Here is a 17,208-nt window from a genome sequence, read left to right as displayed (position 1 = left end):
AGACCAGGAAAAAAGGGTGACAGAGAGGGGTTTACTGGTTTCTTGTTGATTCTAGCTTTGGAGATACTGGTCACTGGGAGCACTTATGTAGTGCAGCTTGACTGACATGAGAAGGCATCCACCAGCAAAAGCATGTTGGGAACTTTTACGCTTGGCAATTGAGTGGGTGAGCAGTGGAGGAGTTAACAGAGACACCCTACTACTGATTGCCCAGACCTTGCAAGTATTATAATCTCTAATGGAATCAGAATTTTAAGCAATCAGCCTAAAAGTCCCTTTTCTGTTGTTCAGCCGCTGCTTTTGTTTTTTGACATAGCACAGGCTCACCTGTTGCTGGTCACCCACAGCTGATCATCTGCAGCAGCAGAGCATGGCCTCATAATGAATTCCTGTCTGGCTCCATGGAGCATCATCCACCCTGCCAGCTGGATTGCAGAGTCATTCCAGCAGCCCTGCCCAGGGAGCAGTTGGTGAGGATGCAGGATTTTCTGTCTTCCAGCATGTTCCAGTTTTGACATGATGGGTTTCCAGCCCTGTAAGAGTTGGGCACTTATGCTGAAGAATGGTGCCTAGAGTGGGGAAGCCAGCTCAAGGTCTGTAACAGCAATTCCCAAAGGCTGAAATCCCAGCCCTGGCACAGGAGAGAAGGGAAAACATCCTGGGAGAGCCATGCTGCTCATTTAGGATGGACTTGTTCCACAAGACAATGTGTGATGGGCTGTGAAGAGCAAGGAGAGCAGCAGAGATCTGAATACCCCCTTTTGGTCATTGATAAAATGAGTTTTCCCAGTTTTCCTGGCCTCAGGACTGGTGGTGGGAGCCCAAACCTGGCACTGCAGGGAAGGGCCAGCACAGCAGCCTCCAGCAGCACTCCCATTTTTGACTGCCTGTGCCAGCAGGGAGGTTTGCCGCAGCTCCCACAGACTGCCCCTTTGCTGCGGCTGCTGCCCAGTGGGGACGCTCCTGTCACTGCCTGCCACCAGCTGGCACAGTGGGAGCGTCCATGCGATTGCTGGCCCCGGCCGTGACGATTCTGAGCGCCCAGGCTGCAGCCGGGGCGCGGGCTCGGAGCGGTTTCCAGGCGGAGGCGCTGACAGGGCTGACACGGGTGTGATGGGGCTGACACGGGTGTGACAGGGCTGTGACATGGGTGTGACGGGGTTGACACGGGTGTGACGGGGCTGACACGGGTGTGATGGGGCTGTGACACGGGTGTGACGGGGCTGACACAGGTGTGACAGGGCTGACACGGGTGTGACAGGGCTGACACGGGTGTGACGGGGCTGTGACACGGGTGTGACGGGGTTGACACGGGTGTGACGGGGCTGTGACATGGGTGTGACGGGGCTGACACGGGTGTGACGGGGCTGACACAGGTGTGACAGGGCTGACACGGGTGTGACAGGGCTGTGACATGGGTGTGACGGGGCTGTGACATGGGTGTGACGGGGCTGACACGAGTGTGATGGGGCTGTGACACGGGTGTGACAGGGCTGACACGGGTGTGACAGGGCTGTGACACGGGTGTGACGGGGCTGACCCCCCTCGCTCGGCCGTGATGAGCTCCCCGCGTGGGGCCCGGGAGAGCTGCGGCCGGGGGCAATCACAGCCCATGGGCAGAGCTCCTGCCCAGCTCCCCGGCACGGCAATGCCCCGTGTTAACTCTGTTTACCCTCATTACAAACCGCGGGCGGTCTCTGCAGGGGCATGTGATGGCTTTTAAATTTTCCACCCAAAGGGAAATCCTCCCCATGCCTTCTGCCCTATGCCATAAACGAGAGTGGCAAGGCTCGCTCCAGGGAAGCTGTGGAGGAGTCAGTAGGAGGAACCTGCTGAAACCAGAGGGAGATCATTCAAGTAGGAATTCAGGTAAAAATAGTGTGTACTTTGGGAGGGAAGAGGGCAGAAAAGAACATAGCTCTCTCAAAATCTAGAGAAGGACTTAAAAAATGGTGTTCACCCCCTTCCCTGGGACTTGCTGGTGGGTAGTTCAGCTCTGGGAACACCTGCTCCATCCTCAGAGGCTGGAGTTCCTCCTGCCCCTGACCTTTGCTGTGGTCCCAGAGTGGCTTCAGGCCACCTTCCTGTTACCTTCAAGCAGCATCTGCACCTTTGGTGGTGTTCTGAGCCAGCTCTGACAATGGATTGATTGCTGACCGAGGGTGGGCAAGAAAGGCACATGACTGTCCAGGACTGCAGCCCATCCCTAATGTGGGGATGGTGCCAAGGGCTGTACCAGTCTGTCTGGGACACAGTGAGGTGCTCTCCCACTCCTGAAACTTTGCTGCTTCTGCCCACATGTTGGGGTTTGTTTTTATGGGGATCATAGTGGGCAGTCTGGAGGTGGGGATGCGTCCAAGCAGTCTCCTTGCCACTGAAGCATCTGCAGGATGACCCAGGTGGGATCAAAAGCAGGCCACAGGTGGGAAAAGGCCCTAGTGGCAAGGGTTCCCTCTAAACCGGTGCCAGGAAAAGACGCATGGGGGTGACGACGCCAAGCAGCAGCTGGGTGAAGTAATTTTATTCAAGGCACAGTCATAGCAATAAATCACGAGAAGGTACAGACCTCTGGCACATTCCTACAGTGGGGCAGCCAAGGGCAATCAGACCAGCAGCTTGAGCTCCTGAGGACACAGTGCCACTAGCAGGCACTTGCTTCTACCCTCAGAGAGGCCACCAGCATCCCCGTACCCTGCCTGGTGCTGCCTCTGGAGCAGACAGTGAGGGGAGCAGCTGAACTGTGGGCAGCCCCGGGGGCACCTGGGCAGGAGGCTGAAAACCCCCAGGGAACTTTTTGGGATTAGAAGGATGTGTCTGAGCTCAAGGCTCCCCCGAGGCAACCAATTTGTGGCTAGTGTGCCGCAGCCACTGCCCCAGCATGCAGGAGCATGGGTGGGACACGGGCCATGGGACTGCCAGCTGGTTGAGCTGAGATCCACCAGCTCCACAGGAATGTCCTAAGGGACCCCTTAATGCTCTCATCGCTGGGCTGCCTTTTAACCTCCCCCCAACCCAGAACTGGCACACTGCCCCTCCTCTCAGTGGCACTACTAATGCTAACCAGTGCCATGGCTGAGCATCTGCCTTCACACAACAGCACTCTGCATGCCAGCAGCCCTGGTGCTGGCAGAGCTGCACCTTCTCCCCTTCCCTCCCTGCACTGCCCTGGGATGATGGCAACTCTAGTTGCTCTGAAGCTAGCAGGAGAATCAGGGACAGGAAAATCAGCCCTGAGACCAAAACAGGGCTGAGTGAGAAGCCAGCATGCCCAGGTGGGCTATGGTGGGAGAGGAGCTGAGGAGGATGAGAATAAACCTTCATCCCCACCACAGCTACTCTGGATGAGCTGGAAAACTCCAAGGATGCTGTCTGGGCAGGTAATGGCACATTTACACTAATCACAGCAGGACTCACACTTGAGAGGCAGTGTGGCTACTGGGGGAGCATCCCAAGCTGCAGCCTGTGGACAAGGGCAGGCAGGATGTGGTGGACCAGGAGGACCTGGAAGTCCAGGTCCTGCCAGTCTCCACCTGTCCACCCTGTTCTGTTGCATTAGGATGGAGCTATTCTGGCTCCCATGGGCAGCCCCAGTGAAAGCATGAGCATGATGGGGTACTGCCAGGGAAGAGAAGTGAAAAAGAGCTGTCCTCAAACCCATTAAACACACTTGTCTCTTGACCTCCCACTTCTCCTCAAGTGCCCAAGGGCACAGGCATTGTGCAGCAAGATGGGGGGATGGGGTGGGAGGTCGAGGAAGAGCTGGGCTTGCATTTGATGCTTGCCTTGGTGCAGGGCTGTTGGTGTTTATGTAGGGACACTCACCTCCTCCACCAAAGCACACGCATGTCAGCAGTCCCTGCTAAAATGGGCCAAGCAGGGGCAGGCAGCAGCCTGCAGGCCAGCAGCAGGGGAGGCAGCAGGACAGCTGCCTGAGCAGTGGATGGATGGGGTGAGATGCAAGGGTTATGGGTGGCTGTCCCCTGCCACTGAGGACCCAGAGGACAGCGTGATGGCAGGCACATTCATCTGGGTTGTCTGGGCTGCTTCCTCCTCTGAGGGAACAGGGCCTCCCTCCTGCCCCCAAAAGCATGGCCTCTCAGAGATACCCTCTCCCTATACTGCTGCATCCCCTCTTCCCCACTGTGTGCTGGAAGAGGCAAGTGGGGACAGGGGGACATTAGGGGGCTCAGCCAGTGCAGGCAGCAGGAGGGACCATCAGACCCTCCTGCCTCTGCCCGTGCAATGGGGTCTCTCCCTCACATCAGTCTTGTGATCCCCTGCCCCATTAGCAAGGTGGCCCCCACAGTGCAGGGAAGGCTCCTTCCTGCCCCATGGCATGTCCTCTGCTCTCAGCACAGTCAATTCTCAGCCTGTGGCAGGGATGTTCACTGGTAGCGAGCCTGGCTCTCTATCACGGGGCCACTCCTGTACTCGCCCTCCACGGTCTCCAGCTCTGTCTCGAAGCTCTGCAGCCCCCCATCCTCCCCATCCTCTGCTGGCTCCAGGTGGTTGCCCATGGTGCCATAGGACTGGTGTGCCGGAGAGGCTGCTGGTGTCAGGCTCAGCTCAGGCTCCTGCAGGACAGTGGCCAAAAAGAGCTGCCCCGGGGGGCAGTGGGCCATCAGGACCCAGGGGAGCAAGAGCAGATGGCCACAGCAGGGCTGCAGAGGGATACTCACATTGGAGTTAGGGGTGGAGGAAACGCTACTCCGCTCCACGTCATTGAAGGCGCCCTCAGACTGGTCAGACATCTGAGGAGAAGGAGGCCATGAGGAAATCAGGGTTTGAAGGCCCCGCTTTGGCTAGGCATAGCCAGGTGCTATCTCAGATTCCCCATGGCAAGCAAAGAGGGGATGCACTGGGGTGAAGTAACACAGTGAGCGGCTATATCTGTGCTCACCTGGTAGCTAGAGGGTTTCCGTGGCTGCAGCTTCTTCAGGCAGAGGCCAAAGAAGGAGAGGATGATGCAGGAAAGAAGGACCACAAAGGTGAAGAGAGTGACAGGCCGGGTGGGACCTATAGCACAGAGACACTGGGGTAGCACATAAGCCTCCAAGAACCAGCTGCACATCCAGCTGAGCCCCAGGCTGGTGCCTGCTTTGGGTTTTACAAGCTCTCAACCCCCTTCCCAAAATACAAGCTGACACCTCCTTCATCTGCCAAGCCTTCACACCACCTTCCCCCTTACCACCCTCCATGCCATGCCTAACTCAAGGGTGACACCAGTGGCTCATCACCCCCAAACATCAGACATGACCCTCAGCAGTGACAGGGCGCAGCCCCAAGCTCTCCCTACCAAGGCGCAGGACGGAGAAGAAGAGCAGCCAGAACATGCAGAGGATGGGGGCCACCACGACCTGGCTGATGGCGGCGACGTGGAGGCGCTGGTTCAGTTTGGTGGGGATGTACACATAGTAAATGTTGTACCGGTCAACCATGTGCTTGAGCAGCATGTAGAGCAACCCTGGTGGGACAAGAGGAGCCATCTGGGTGGAGGGCAATGGGGACACCCAGGCCATAGGGACAGCAGGGCAGGCCCTGGGGATGATGCCCAAGGGTGCCCTCCCATACTATGCAGGCAGCTTGCATTCCCATGCTGCTGCTGGTGGCTGGGACAGGCTATCCTTGGCATGGCTGGGACTATGGGCATGGAGTCATACTCACCAAAGGGGACGATGATGGGGCAGGTGATGCTGTAGGTCATGACAACGGAGAAGATACAGCAGGTCCAGGCGTACTCTAGTCCAAACTGGAACTGGTATGCTTGGCTCTGGGACACAACCAACAGTGTAATTGCCAGCTCTGTCACTGCAAAGCCTGCACTTGCCTCTGCACCCTGGCCCACAGGACTGCCTCACCCCCACTAGCTCCCAAGGGGCCTGAAGAAGTCCTCATAAGCACCCCCACAGAACCACAACAGCCTGAGTTTCCAATGAGTGTATCTCTGCTGTGCCGGGGGTCACAAAGGCTCACAGGTGACCAGAGCCACGTACCCGCTTGACATGGAGCCGCTCGGGCTCAGACTTGGCAAAGCAGAGGCGAGCAGTGTAGACGAGGAGGCCTGGGATGCGCAGCAGCTCCATGGCCGTCCCAATCAGGCTGGAGGTGACTACATAGTTGACGAAGAAGGCGCCATTGTCTGGGAGGAAAACGCACCTGCCCCAGGGACAGAGGTGACACAGTGAGAGAATGCTCAGGCAGGAGCTGCAAGAGCTGCTGGCGGTGGACAACAGGTGCTCCCGCTTGCCTGGGAAGTTTGGGAGCTTCCTGCTACTCACTGGAACTTAATTTCAGCCTCATCCAGAAAGTGGGTGTCGAAGAGCCAGCGGAAGAACAGGTCCAGGCTGGAGGGAAGAGAAGAGGAGCAGCTCAGATAGATGGGGAGCTACAGTGAGATGTGAGTGACACCCAGCAGGCACGTGCTTTTTTTCCCTGTCCTGAGCAGGCAAAGCCTCTGCACCCTACATTGCCAGAGCAGCCCCTTCTTCACTGTGGAGTGAATGCTTGCCTCCTGGAAGGCCAGGATTACTGTAGCTGGAGCTATGCAGATACCTGACCAGGTCCTTTTAGGGTCTGCTGAACCCAAGCAGCAGCTGATCACTGCCACCAGCCCCCTTGGATCAGCTGTGGCAGCCTGGTAAATGGCTCTGCTCCACTCCTCTGCAGGGAAGGTTTCCATGTGTGACCATGTGTGAGTGGCTCAACACTGCTAAAGGAGTGTTTTCCTCCCCAGAGATCGCTGCGTTTTGGCAGCAATGAGATCTTAGCCCTTTGGGGCTGGACTGCCAGGGCAAGGGGCCTAGGTGTGATCCTGGCAGCTCAGGAGCAGGGAGAGAAGCATGGCAAGGTGGTCCGTACCTGCTCAGACCCAGCGAGGGCAGGATGATAACCATGAACACCAGGAAGAAGTAGCACTTGTGCATGGTGATCTGATTTTCACTTGACCTGCAGAGATGGAAGATGAGAAAAGAACATTGCATATTTTGGGAAAGAGCAGCAGGTGGGATGAGGGGCTGGGCTTGGTCTCGCTTTTCACCAAGGAGTTACTCCCTGCCTCACAAAGCTGTGTGCATTTAGTCTGCATATCCACTGGGGGCTAGCAAAGCCTCTCCCAAGCTAGGGTGTGTCACCATGAGGAATCTGCTGTAGTCTCTCATCTCCTTCATCTTTGCCCTCTCCTACCATCCCTGATGGTAACAGACACCCAAGAAGAGGCAGATAGGGTGTCTAGTATGAATTCACGACTTCCTGTTTCCCTCAGAAAAAGGAAGGGAGGTGATGACAAAGCTCCTGCAAGGACTTATCAGACGAGGCACAGGGCTTGGGGCTGATGGAGGGCCAAGACAAAGAGAGCACATTGTGTGCTGTGCAGTTTCCCCTACTTTAAGCATCCTGAAACCATACCTCTGCCTTGGAGGGCTGGAAGCATGCCTGGGATGTCCCTGCTGCTGCCAGTCCACCATCACACTGTCCCTCTTACAAACTTCTTCAGATCCATCTTAAAACCACCTGACTTTGTCAGTAGCCTGAAAGTGTTGAGGACTGTGGGAAGCAAATGGCTCATTTGTGCATGGACTTGGAGCTCTTTCTATGGAGAGAAACACCCAGGGGGCTCTGCTCCACTGTGGAGGTCTACTCCTCACTGCCTGCCTCCCTGCAGGTTGGGTTCCCCTTCCACTGCAGTTCCTCCCATCTATGGCAGCCTGGGGGGCTGGGGGGGCCAGCACCATTACCTTGTCCAGTGAGACTCGAAGAATGCTGAATAGTAGACAAGGAAGGGCAGGAAGACGGAGAAGGCCCAGAGCAGCAGCGTGGGGAAAAACTGGGTGATGATGGGGTTCTGCAGGAAGAGAGAAGACGAGCACCCCCTCAGCAACCTACCACAGCACAGCTGTGCTGGAGACAGCACACATTGGTGTGTGCAGCAGGTGGGCTGGAGCATCCCCTCCCTGAGCAGGGGCATTTGTTTCAGGAAATAAGAACTTGAGGCCAGCCAAAGGCACCACAGCCATGTTCTGAGCCCCAGTGCCCACCCAAAAGCTCACAGGTCAAAGAGCAAGAAAGAGCTGTGCTGCTGGCAGCTCCTGACATCTCCTGAGCTCTTTCCAAATGTTTTTTCTTGAATGGACAGCAACATGCCCGCCTTGATGGAAACCAGCACCAAAGCTCAGGTGCTGCCCCAGGGCTCTGCCACTGGAAACACAAGGAGGAGGGCATGGATAGCAAGCACAGACATGACCTCATCAATGATCTTGTTTCTCATCACTGCCCAACCTAGTGGTGGCTCATCTTCTTAAGACAGTGTACAGCTTGTGCCCCCCACCTGTCACAGATAAGCCTGGAAATGACAACCTTTTAGGAAAATTGGCATGGGTTAGGGACTACCTTGAGGCTCTCCACAGGGTGTGTGACATTGAACATGTCCATAGTGTTGACAATGATGGCTGGCGTCGTGAGGAAGAAGAGAAGGATGAACAGGCAGATATTAAGCAGAATGAATCGCACCCACCACGATGTGCCACGGACTGATAAATTCTCCCTGCAAGAGGAAAACACAACTTGGACATGATGAGGAGGAAAAGCCCTGTGTCCTGGGCCTCCCAGCATAGCTTCATGAAGCTCTGACTCCTATCTACATCGACTATCTTGGCAGGCATTGCTCTGAGGTCACCCTCTTCCCCTCCCCATGCTCTTTGCTATCACATGCAGAGCCCCCTGGACCAGAGAATAGCCACAGCGGAGGTCCATACAACCAGGAGGCTTTGGAATCAGGCCAGAGAAATCAGAGTCTGGCAATCACCCTTAATCTCAGCTGGCTGCACCCTGCCACCTTTGGGATGATCACCCCAATCACCCCTACTGACTTCTGCTATGGCAATAGGAGAGACTTTCAGCCCCCATCACCCTGGGAAAGTGTCCTATAGATAGAGACACAGGTTCCCTATGGCTATATGGACTCCCTATTGCTATGGGTATAGGCTCCTTATAGCTATGTACATGGGCTCCTTATAGGTATGGACATGGGCTTCCCCATATCTGCTTGTTCCCCCTTCCTCCCTCCCTTCTGCCATGGGGGTTCACCAGATGATATCACTGGGTGAAGGGGCATAGCGAACACCCCAGTGGTGTGACTTGACCACGGTGGTGACAGAGGACTGCTGGGGGTGCTTGCGGCAGTGGATGTGGCTGTAGTCCTTCAAAATCCTGCAGGAAGAGGGAGCCAGGGGTCAGGTCTCACTTGTGAGACCCTTCCCACAGCCCCAACAGGGCAGCCAACTCGGCAGATGGCAGAGGCATAGAAGAGACCGACCCATTGCCTGGCTTTGGTGGAAAAAGCTGGCAAGGTGTCCCAGTTCCCCAGTAGTGGTGGCCAACAGATTGAGGGACATCCCCATGGCCTTTGCATGAGGGACACTCACACAGCTGTCATCCGCTCATCCTGGAAGGTGACGAAGGCCATATCAAGTCGCTTGAGTGTGATGCGGTTGCGCTCTGCATTGAACTCATCTGTGAGCTTCTCCTCCAGCTCCCCGTAATACTGCTCAGCATCCACCTGTGGGAGCAGCCAGGGCTGTGCTGTGCACCAGGCTGGGGCAGGGGTAAGCTGCCATGCTCTGCCTTGCCCATGGTTCAGGTGTGCTGCCTTGAAGCCCTGCCTGCACCCTCCTACCTCATCAAAGGCACAGAAGCGGCAGCAGAAGATGCGGGCGCAGGGGTGAGTTTTGATCATGATCTTCCCCTCTTTCTGTGCCTTGGTGGTGAAGTAAAGCCTCCCTTTCATTGCTTTGCGCCTGCCAGGAAGCCGATAGCAAAGGTCATTTGGGGAGCACCAGACATACAGACAGAAACCCAGCCTGGGTGCCTTGATGTGGTGGGCAGGAGCAGTACACCCGACCACAGAAGCAACATGGACGTGCATGCACTCACCTCTCCACATCCAGCTTCATCAGCTTGCGCACGTCGAAGCAGAACTGGACGTTGGTGACGGTGCAGCTGGGATAAGCCTCACTGCAAGCACAAGGGCGTGGTGGCACCAGGAGGCAGGGGACAGGGACAAGTCCCTGCCACCTGTCTGCCACTCACCCAGCAAGGCTGTGGCACACAGCTACTCACTGGAAATGCTTGACAATAAGAGAAGGGTCTGTGATCTCCTTGGGGATGTGGGTAACCATCAGTGTCCGGGCGACCTGGGGGAAGAGAAGAGGCAAAGGGATGTGCAGGATGGATCTGCAGGATGGGCAGGGATCTGCAGGATATCTCCCTGTCCACCCAGCAGCGAGCTGGAGCACCAACTGCCACTCTAGAGGCAAGTCAGCACAGATCTCCTCCATGCCCAGTCCCAAACCTTGAGGGCACAGCCAGCCAATGCCATACCCCAGACAGATGAATACAGCAGAGCTTCAGTCTCAAGTGACAAACAAAGAGAAAGATTTGCCTCCAGACTGTCAATTCATCCAGAAGCTGGTGAAAATCAGCCACATATTTCCCTGCCAGACCAGTTTCACGCTGTTCCTAAAAACCTCTGTACCTACTGGGACCAGTACTTGTACAAAACAAGAAGTTGTCCATTAGCACTGAACAAGGCAGGGTTGGAGGAGGGGAAATTTCTCACCTTCTCATTCTCTCTGTATTCCAGGTGGACAGAGTGGTGAGCCATACAAAGGACAGTGAAGATAAAATAGATGAGGGCGAAGATGCTGTGCAGCCATAGGAGACGGTCTCTGGAAGAGATGAAGATCAACAAGCACTGTGGTGAGCATGTGGTATTGGAACAGCCCAGCACTCAGCATCTCACCCATGGACACCCCTTCCATCCAGCAGGACCTCCCTGTGCCAGCTGTCAGACACGCAGCCCAGGAACTAAAGGGGCAGCACCCAGGCTGTTGACCAAGATACTACAGAAATGAGGCCATGCAACATCCCCAAGAGCACTTCTGACAGCAGTGGGGTGCAACGAGCACTGCTACTGGCTTGGCTGCCCTGACTGTGCTCATTTAGTTCAGAGAGACAGGACAGCTAGTGTGAGTGGTGTGCTGCTCACATGGACCTGTCCCTGGCCCCAGCACAAGGCTGTGGTGAGTTCTGTGCCTAGGTGCTCCCAGCAGTGCCCACCACAGCAGCAGCACACACACTCCCCCTGCCTCCGGGAGCACCTACTGAGTTGGGATGTTGGCGATGGTTGTCCGGCCAAAGTGGGTGGGATTGTGTCCTGCAGAGGAAGAGGAGAAGCAAAAAGTTAAGTGGACCCAGTGCAGTATGCATGTCCATATAGCAGTTACTGATTCTGGTCTTTGGTCCCTTCTTTTCCATCTCCCAGGTCCCCAGGTCCCCACTGCTCTGAATTTCCCAGCTTCTAATGCTCCTCTGTCACCCAGCTGATGGTGAGCTCCTGCTCACATGGGGGCTTCTGAGACAGGGTTTTTTTTGCTTTCCTTCCCAGAGGCACAGTGCTTGCCCAAAGGCTTGGAAGCTTGCATGGCATTCCTGAGTCATCCTATGACTAGGGAAGCACCTACCCAGGAGGTCCCCTGAGAAGTTGACAGGCAGGATGACAGCCACGGAGAGCACACAAACCAGCATCAGCAGGACCAGGAGGTGCCGCTGGAAGGAGAGGTAGGTGGTGGCATCGATCCCACACTTGCTCTGAATCTCCTCATCCCTGGAGAGAGGCAGGTGGGGGTCAAAGCTGGTGGTTCCTCCCCACCACCTCCCATCATGGGGACACTGGCTTGCTCCAGTCTCCCACAACCCACACTCATGACATCCGGAGTGTGGCACAAAGGATTTGAGCACAGAGGGAATGAGGGACCCAAGCAGCCCTCCAACTGCCATCTCATCACAGGATTGGCTCCTATGAGGAGAGGTTGAAGTCCTTTCCTTTGGGATAGGATCTAGGGGCCAGAAGGAAATGCAGAGGTGAGTCTCTGCTCCCTCTTCAGAGAGGATGTTTTAAGAGGGCTCTCCTCTGCTGCTGCTCACAGCAGCTCCTGGTGATGGGCCACCACCTGTGGGCATCAACTCCCCATGAGTGGGCAGTGGTGGGGCAAGTCCATAATGCCGAGCACACACACTTACTTCATCTGATAGATAGAAAGGAGCCAGGAACAGAATCCCTAGAAGGAGAAAGAGTCAGGATGAGAAAAGGACAACCACCCGCACCTCTCTGGTGAGGGACTGGGTCACAACATTTGCTGGGGAAACACGGAGAGGTGGTGCAGTGCCTATGGCCAGGGGGTTGAGCAAATGGAGGTAGTGCCCAAGGCAGCTCAGCAATGTTCAGCCCAATGGCAAAAGCAACTGCCTCAGAAGAAGCCAGGAAAACACACTCCAAAGAGCTAATGGGAAGCTGAGCACAATCTCTCTTCCAGCCCTGAGAGACCATGCCCTTCCTGAAAGTATTGATAAGAGAATTTCTGTGAGTGGGAACAAGGAGTCTGCTGGAACAGGGGTGTAAAGGGACAAGGAAGTCTCTCTACAAACATCATCCATCCTGATGGCATCAGGTGCATATTTTTGGCTGCAAAAGGATTTGCAGAAGCTGAAGTCAAGCATTAACCTACTGTTTCAGGGGTGACTTGCTGGACCTCAGCTTCCTCTGAGTCTTAAGGAGCATCACTGCAACAGACTCCTGCTTCCAGAGCTCCCTCCTCTTCCCCTTCCATGACAGTCCCTAACATTCAATGCACCTTTTTTTACCACTAGCAAGTGCTATGGTGGCACTGCTGTAGAGTGCTACAGGACTAACAAAGTTAGTGCTTGTGCATTAACTAGCTTATTCTCTGTCACTGTATACACACATGGGTCTTCAGACTTTCCCCTGGTGAAGGAGGATTGGGTTAGAAAACACCTAGGTAGACTTGACACCCACAAGTCTGTGGGCCCTGACAGGATGCATGCACAACCGCTGAGAGAGCTGGTGGACACCACAGCAAGGCAGCTCATGATCATCTTTAAAAGGTTGTGGTCATCAGGAAAGGTGCCTGAGGACTGGAAGAAAGCACCATGCACTGTAACAGATTGCCCAGAGAGGTTGTGGAGTCTCCTTCACTGGAGATATTCAAGATACAATCCTGTGTCATGTGCTCTAGGATGACTCTGCTTGAACAAGGAGGTTGGACTAGATGATCCATGTTAGTTCTTTTCAACTCTGCCCATTTTGTGATTTTGTGATTCTGGGCTTTTTATGCTTTCTACTAATTTCTCCTCAAAACTGCTCTTCTCCTCTCTTAGTGTATTTTACATCTAACCTGGCAGAGTTGAGATTTTCTTCATTAGTGAACAGTTTGACTTTTAAAAGGATGTATTCTTACTTCTAATAATCTCCTTTAATCTGCTCATTAGTGTCCCTGTAGTCTTTCTCACTTAATTTTTGATGAGCAATATACATTTGCCTAGAGCATCTGGTACAGAGCCTTTAAACATGCCTTCTGCAACCTGCAAGGATTTTGCTTCTTTTGCTTCTTTCCTACCTAGATTTTTTAATAAGTCATGACATTTTTTCATGGTCATACCAGTGACTGATTTTTGAGGTTTTGCAGCCAAAAAAGGAAGAGGCAGCAAAATGTGCCAGTCTGTGTTTGTTTCCAGGAAAGCCTGGTGTGCTAGAGAGAAACGGAAAATTACTTTAAAGCCCCACCATGTTGACAGAGGAGGAAATGTGGTGTGGGGGACTTTATCCTGAGGGGTAGGAAAGATCCTTGCAGGCATGCAGCTGGGCTCTGGCCATGCATCATACTGGATCCACAGCTGCAAGGAGAGCCATTCAGCTGTGAGATGCTTGCTGACAAGAGCATCCCCTCCAAACTGCCATTCAAAATAGATGCCTCAAGGAATCCAGGACAAAAAACCCTCCAGATTCCAGGAATTCCCCACTGCTGAAAAGTGTTGAGCATGAGATTTAATTTCTCACACTTAACTTCTGACAGGGGTTTCTGGTGAAGAACAGGACAGGCTGCGCTGGGACAAGCCCAGCCCAGGCCTCCACTGCCACAGCCACTGGCACTCACCACATCCTTGTTGTCAGCATCCAGAGGGCTGCTCTCCGATGGGGACTTCTCCTTCTCGCTCTGCTCTCCATAGAAAAGCGATGTCAGGCTTTGCAGTGAGGGAAGGAGCAGAGGGGTGAGGCAGAAGAGAAGCAGCAGACATGAGAGGATAAGCACCCTTGGAGAAGTCTCTCCTAGAACAGCAGCCCAAGAAATGCCTCCCTCCTCCCTGCATCCTACACTGGGGCTGGTACAGTGATTACTTCTGGGCTTGGGACAAAAGGGTTGCATCTTGCTGCCTCCACACCAACAAGTCTTCCCAGCTTCTTTGTGGCCCTGACTCATGATGGGCTCATGGAGATGTAACATTAGCTCCATTACAAGGGACTGTTGAACCAGACATTTTCTATTCTACTGTTTTCAGATGTCTCAACTGGTTTTACAGTAAAAAGGAATCTAATCAGAGCTTGCATTTTAAATCTTGATTGCCCTTTGTTCTCACTGGTGAAGGGAAAACATCACGTATTCATCACCAGGCAGCTCCACATTCAAAGACCAAGAGGAACTGGAGGGGAGGAGGCAGAAGAAGGATTTTAACAGATCTTACTCTTGTGGGCTGCCCAGCCTTGCACAGACCCCTCCTGTGTGCACCAGCCTGTGCAAAGAAAGATGCTTTGCTGCCCAAGGTGAGCTGTGGTCTGACAGGAAAGCTGTTGTGGGTAGTACAGCCCACCCAGAAATATAGTCTGGTCTCTACTTTTACCAAATAAGCAGAACACTGCTTATTTTTGGGGAATTCTGCACCTAGCCCAAACAATGGGCCAGGCAAGTTGCTGTGGTGACAGGAGTAACAGTTTTATTGCTGTGTGCCTCCCTTTGCCCCCTCCACCAGGCAGTCCCGCTCATCCCAAGAGAGTGGCAGAAGATGCAGCAGCACAGTCCCCACTGAAAAACAGCTCTTTGATGCTGGAGGGAATGAAAGCTGGCCTGGGCATTCCCTCTCCCTCTCCCTGCAGCAGATGGTGGCTTTGTCTTCATGGGAAATGGGGGCACCAGGCCATTCCCAGTGGGGAGGAGGGACAAGAACACCTGCTGAACTCTGTGTGTCATACTGCAGTTTTGGCCTTCCGTCCAGCCCTCTTGAAGAGAATGGAACCATCACCTGCAGAGCAGCTTTGCATCCATCTTACCTATCATTGTCCATCAGCAGTGCCAGGCGCCCGTAGTCCCAAGCCGCTTTCCGAAGACATGAGAAGACCAGAAGGAGAAGCTGGAAGAAGAAAGTGTTGTGCTGCAAGGTATCACCCCATGGGATCTTCTCATATCCCTCCTTTGTGCTTTCCCACTCATGAGCCCAAGCTCAGGCGGAACTCTTACCCAAACTGTTCCTGCTCTGTGATCTCACCACTGCTTGGTGTCCTTGGCTGCCCACCATGATGTGGGCAAAGGCCTTGGACCCCTGCACTCATCCCTGTTCTCCCATCAGCCAGGTGCACCAGTGCATTCATCCCTGCTCCCCACTTTGCCAGGTGCACCAGCACACTCATCCCTGTTCCCCAGTTTGCCAGGTGCAGCGCTGCACAGGCTGCACTTGTGTGTGGCTGTCAGTGCATGCAGCGGCTGCAGAACCCATAGAAGTGGCACCCTCCTGGCCCACTCACCAGCCAGAGGATGAAGTTGATGGCAAGCACGGTGGGCACGCCACCAAAGGGCAGCCCCTCCAGGACAGTGCTGCGGGAGCGGGTGCTGAAGCACTGCTCCTCTGTGCTGTTCACCGGGGCGTCCAGGAAGAGAAGCACATCCAGCGAGGTGAGGCCAGCACCATCAGGTGCTGGCTCCATCGAGTCCGTACTTTCCATCGACACCGTTGTGAGGTCTCACCCTGCAACACAGAGGCAGGAGTGTGGATGGAGAAGCCATTGTTTGAAAAGGGGCCATGGCTCTTGCAGGTCCCTTCCATCAAGGTCTGAAGAGCTCACTAAGGGTAGGGAGAGGAGAGGACTGGCTGGTGACCTCAGAGCTTCCCCAGTCCCAGTCTTTCTCAGGGAGAGGTTGTTGAACACTTGGCAGAGGGTGTTGCTGAAGAAATCTCATAGCTACTTCCTGCCCTTTCCCCACCCCATTAAATCCCATGCTATTTGGTTGTCTCCGTCATACCTGAGACCGGTCTCTCACCACCTCTGCCCCTCAGTCCTGGAAGCTGGGTTGAGTCATGGACACCCTGGTGTTGTCAGCAGGCAGGAATGAGAAGCTGAAGCATTTGTTTGAATTTCTGGAAAAAACAGCAATGATTATATTGACAATGATGATATTGACAACTGGGCTGTTGGGGTTGCATTTGCTTCTCTCCCCACAGCCAGGTATCTACTGCCTATGGAATATCTCTAAGCCTGCTGTCCTCCTCCAGCATCATGATTTGTCTGACTCAGGAGTTAGAGGACTTCCCTTTCATCTTTCCACCTAAGCAGAATTGATACTTCCAAGATATCTTGATCTCTTCAGAAGAGTTAGCTTCTCAAAATCCTAAATGTCAGGCTTCCTGCCACCTTCCCCAGGAGCTGATACCATGGGTTACAGTCCTCACTGGCAGGAGACACTTAAAGACCATTAATGGCCAACACTGTGGTTTGTTTCCAAAACCTTTCCTACCGCTATGCTTTGGGTAGGAGAGGATCCTCTCCAAACCTGCAGTGCCTGGAACCCCTGTGAACAAGCAGCCTACAGGAGCCAGCATGGCTGTGTGTTACTCATGGGGATGCCACAGGACAGTACCGAATGGCTGCTGCATTCACCATACAAAGATGAGGAGAGAACCAGCACAGCAAACATTAACAAACAGTGTTGGGCCAGAGTCTCTTGTCCTCATGTGCCTGTCCTGCCTCTGTGCTTTGGAGTCACCCTTAACACCTCTAGCCAGCTGTTTCTTGTGCCTGAAGAGCTGCATGGCCTTCAGAGAAGAACAGCTGTCTGTGGTGAGATGATCCAGTCTTTGGAGACCTTGAGCAGCCAAATACAATTTTGAAGCTGGCCTGGCCCTGAACAAGGGTTTTTATCAGATGACCTCCAAGGAGGCCCTTCCAACCACAATTATTCTACATCCCTGTTCTCAGAAACTTTTGCTCTTGACAAAAACATTTTCAGGCCTGCCTGAAGTCTATAAGGAGCTATATAAGTGCCTTGCCCTGCAGACATGATGGGCACAGTATACTGATGTCAGTATATT

General features: G+C 54.1%; 1 protein-coding gene across 3 annotated transcripts in view; it reads right to left on the bottom strand.

The window, feature by feature from the left end:
* Positions 1-2,506: 2,506 nt before the first annotated feature.
* TMEM63C (transmembrane protein 63C) overlaps positions 2,507-17,208 on the bottom strand; it is a 32,574-nt gene continuing 17,872 nt past the window's right edge. For all 3 annotated transcript variants that reach the window (XM_021542817.4, XM_021542818.3, XM_021542819.3), the window contains exons 2-24: positions 16,143-16,257; positions 15,647-15,867; positions 15,176-15,255; positions 14,007-14,094; positions 12,076-12,113; positions 11,517-11,659; positions 11,158-11,209; positions 10,613-10,721; positions 10,114-10,187; positions 9,928-10,008; positions 9,671-9,791; positions 9,420-9,553; positions 9,082-9,204; positions 8,386-8,539; positions 7,734-7,840; positions 6,859-6,945; positions 6,279-6,344; positions 5,994-6,156; positions 5,665-5,770; positions 5,297-5,464; positions 4,901-5,016; positions 4,680-4,751; positions 2,507-4,598 (exon numbers count right to left, since the gene is read on the bottom strand). In XM_021542817.4, the coding sequence (XP_021398492.3) occupies positions 4,386-4,598; positions 4,680-4,751; positions 4,901-5,016; positions 5,297-5,464; positions 5,665-5,770; positions 5,994-6,156; positions 6,279-6,344; positions 6,859-6,945; positions 7,734-7,840; positions 8,386-8,539; positions 9,082-9,204; positions 9,420-9,553; positions 9,671-9,791; positions 9,928-10,008; positions 10,114-10,187; positions 10,613-10,721; positions 11,158-11,209; positions 11,517-11,659; positions 12,076-12,113; positions 14,007-14,094; positions 15,176-15,255; positions 15,647-15,844 (2,493 nt within the window). In that variant the 5' untranslated portion in view covers positions 15,845-15,867; positions 16,143-16,257 and the 3' untranslated portion in view covers positions 2,507-4,385. The remainder of the gene's footprint in view (positions 4,599-4,679; positions 4,752-4,900; positions 5,017-5,296; positions 5,465-5,664; positions 5,771-5,993; positions 6,157-6,278; positions 6,345-6,858; positions 6,946-7,733; positions 7,841-8,385; positions 8,540-9,081; positions 9,205-9,419; positions 9,554-9,670; positions 9,792-9,927; positions 10,009-10,113; positions 10,188-10,612; positions 10,722-11,157; positions 11,210-11,516; positions 11,660-12,075; positions 12,114-14,006; positions 14,095-15,175; positions 15,256-15,646; positions 15,868-16,142; positions 16,258-17,208) is intronic.

This window comes from Lonchura striata, chromosome 5 (assembly GCF_050655825.1).
Source record: "Lonchura striata isolate lonStrDom1 chromosome 5, ASM5065582v1, whole genome shotgun sequence".
Lineage (NCBI taxonomy): Eukaryota > Metazoa > Chordata > Aves > Passeriformes > Estrildidae > Lonchura > Lonchura striata.
This window is presented reverse-complemented; position numbering and strand designations above follow the sequence as displayed.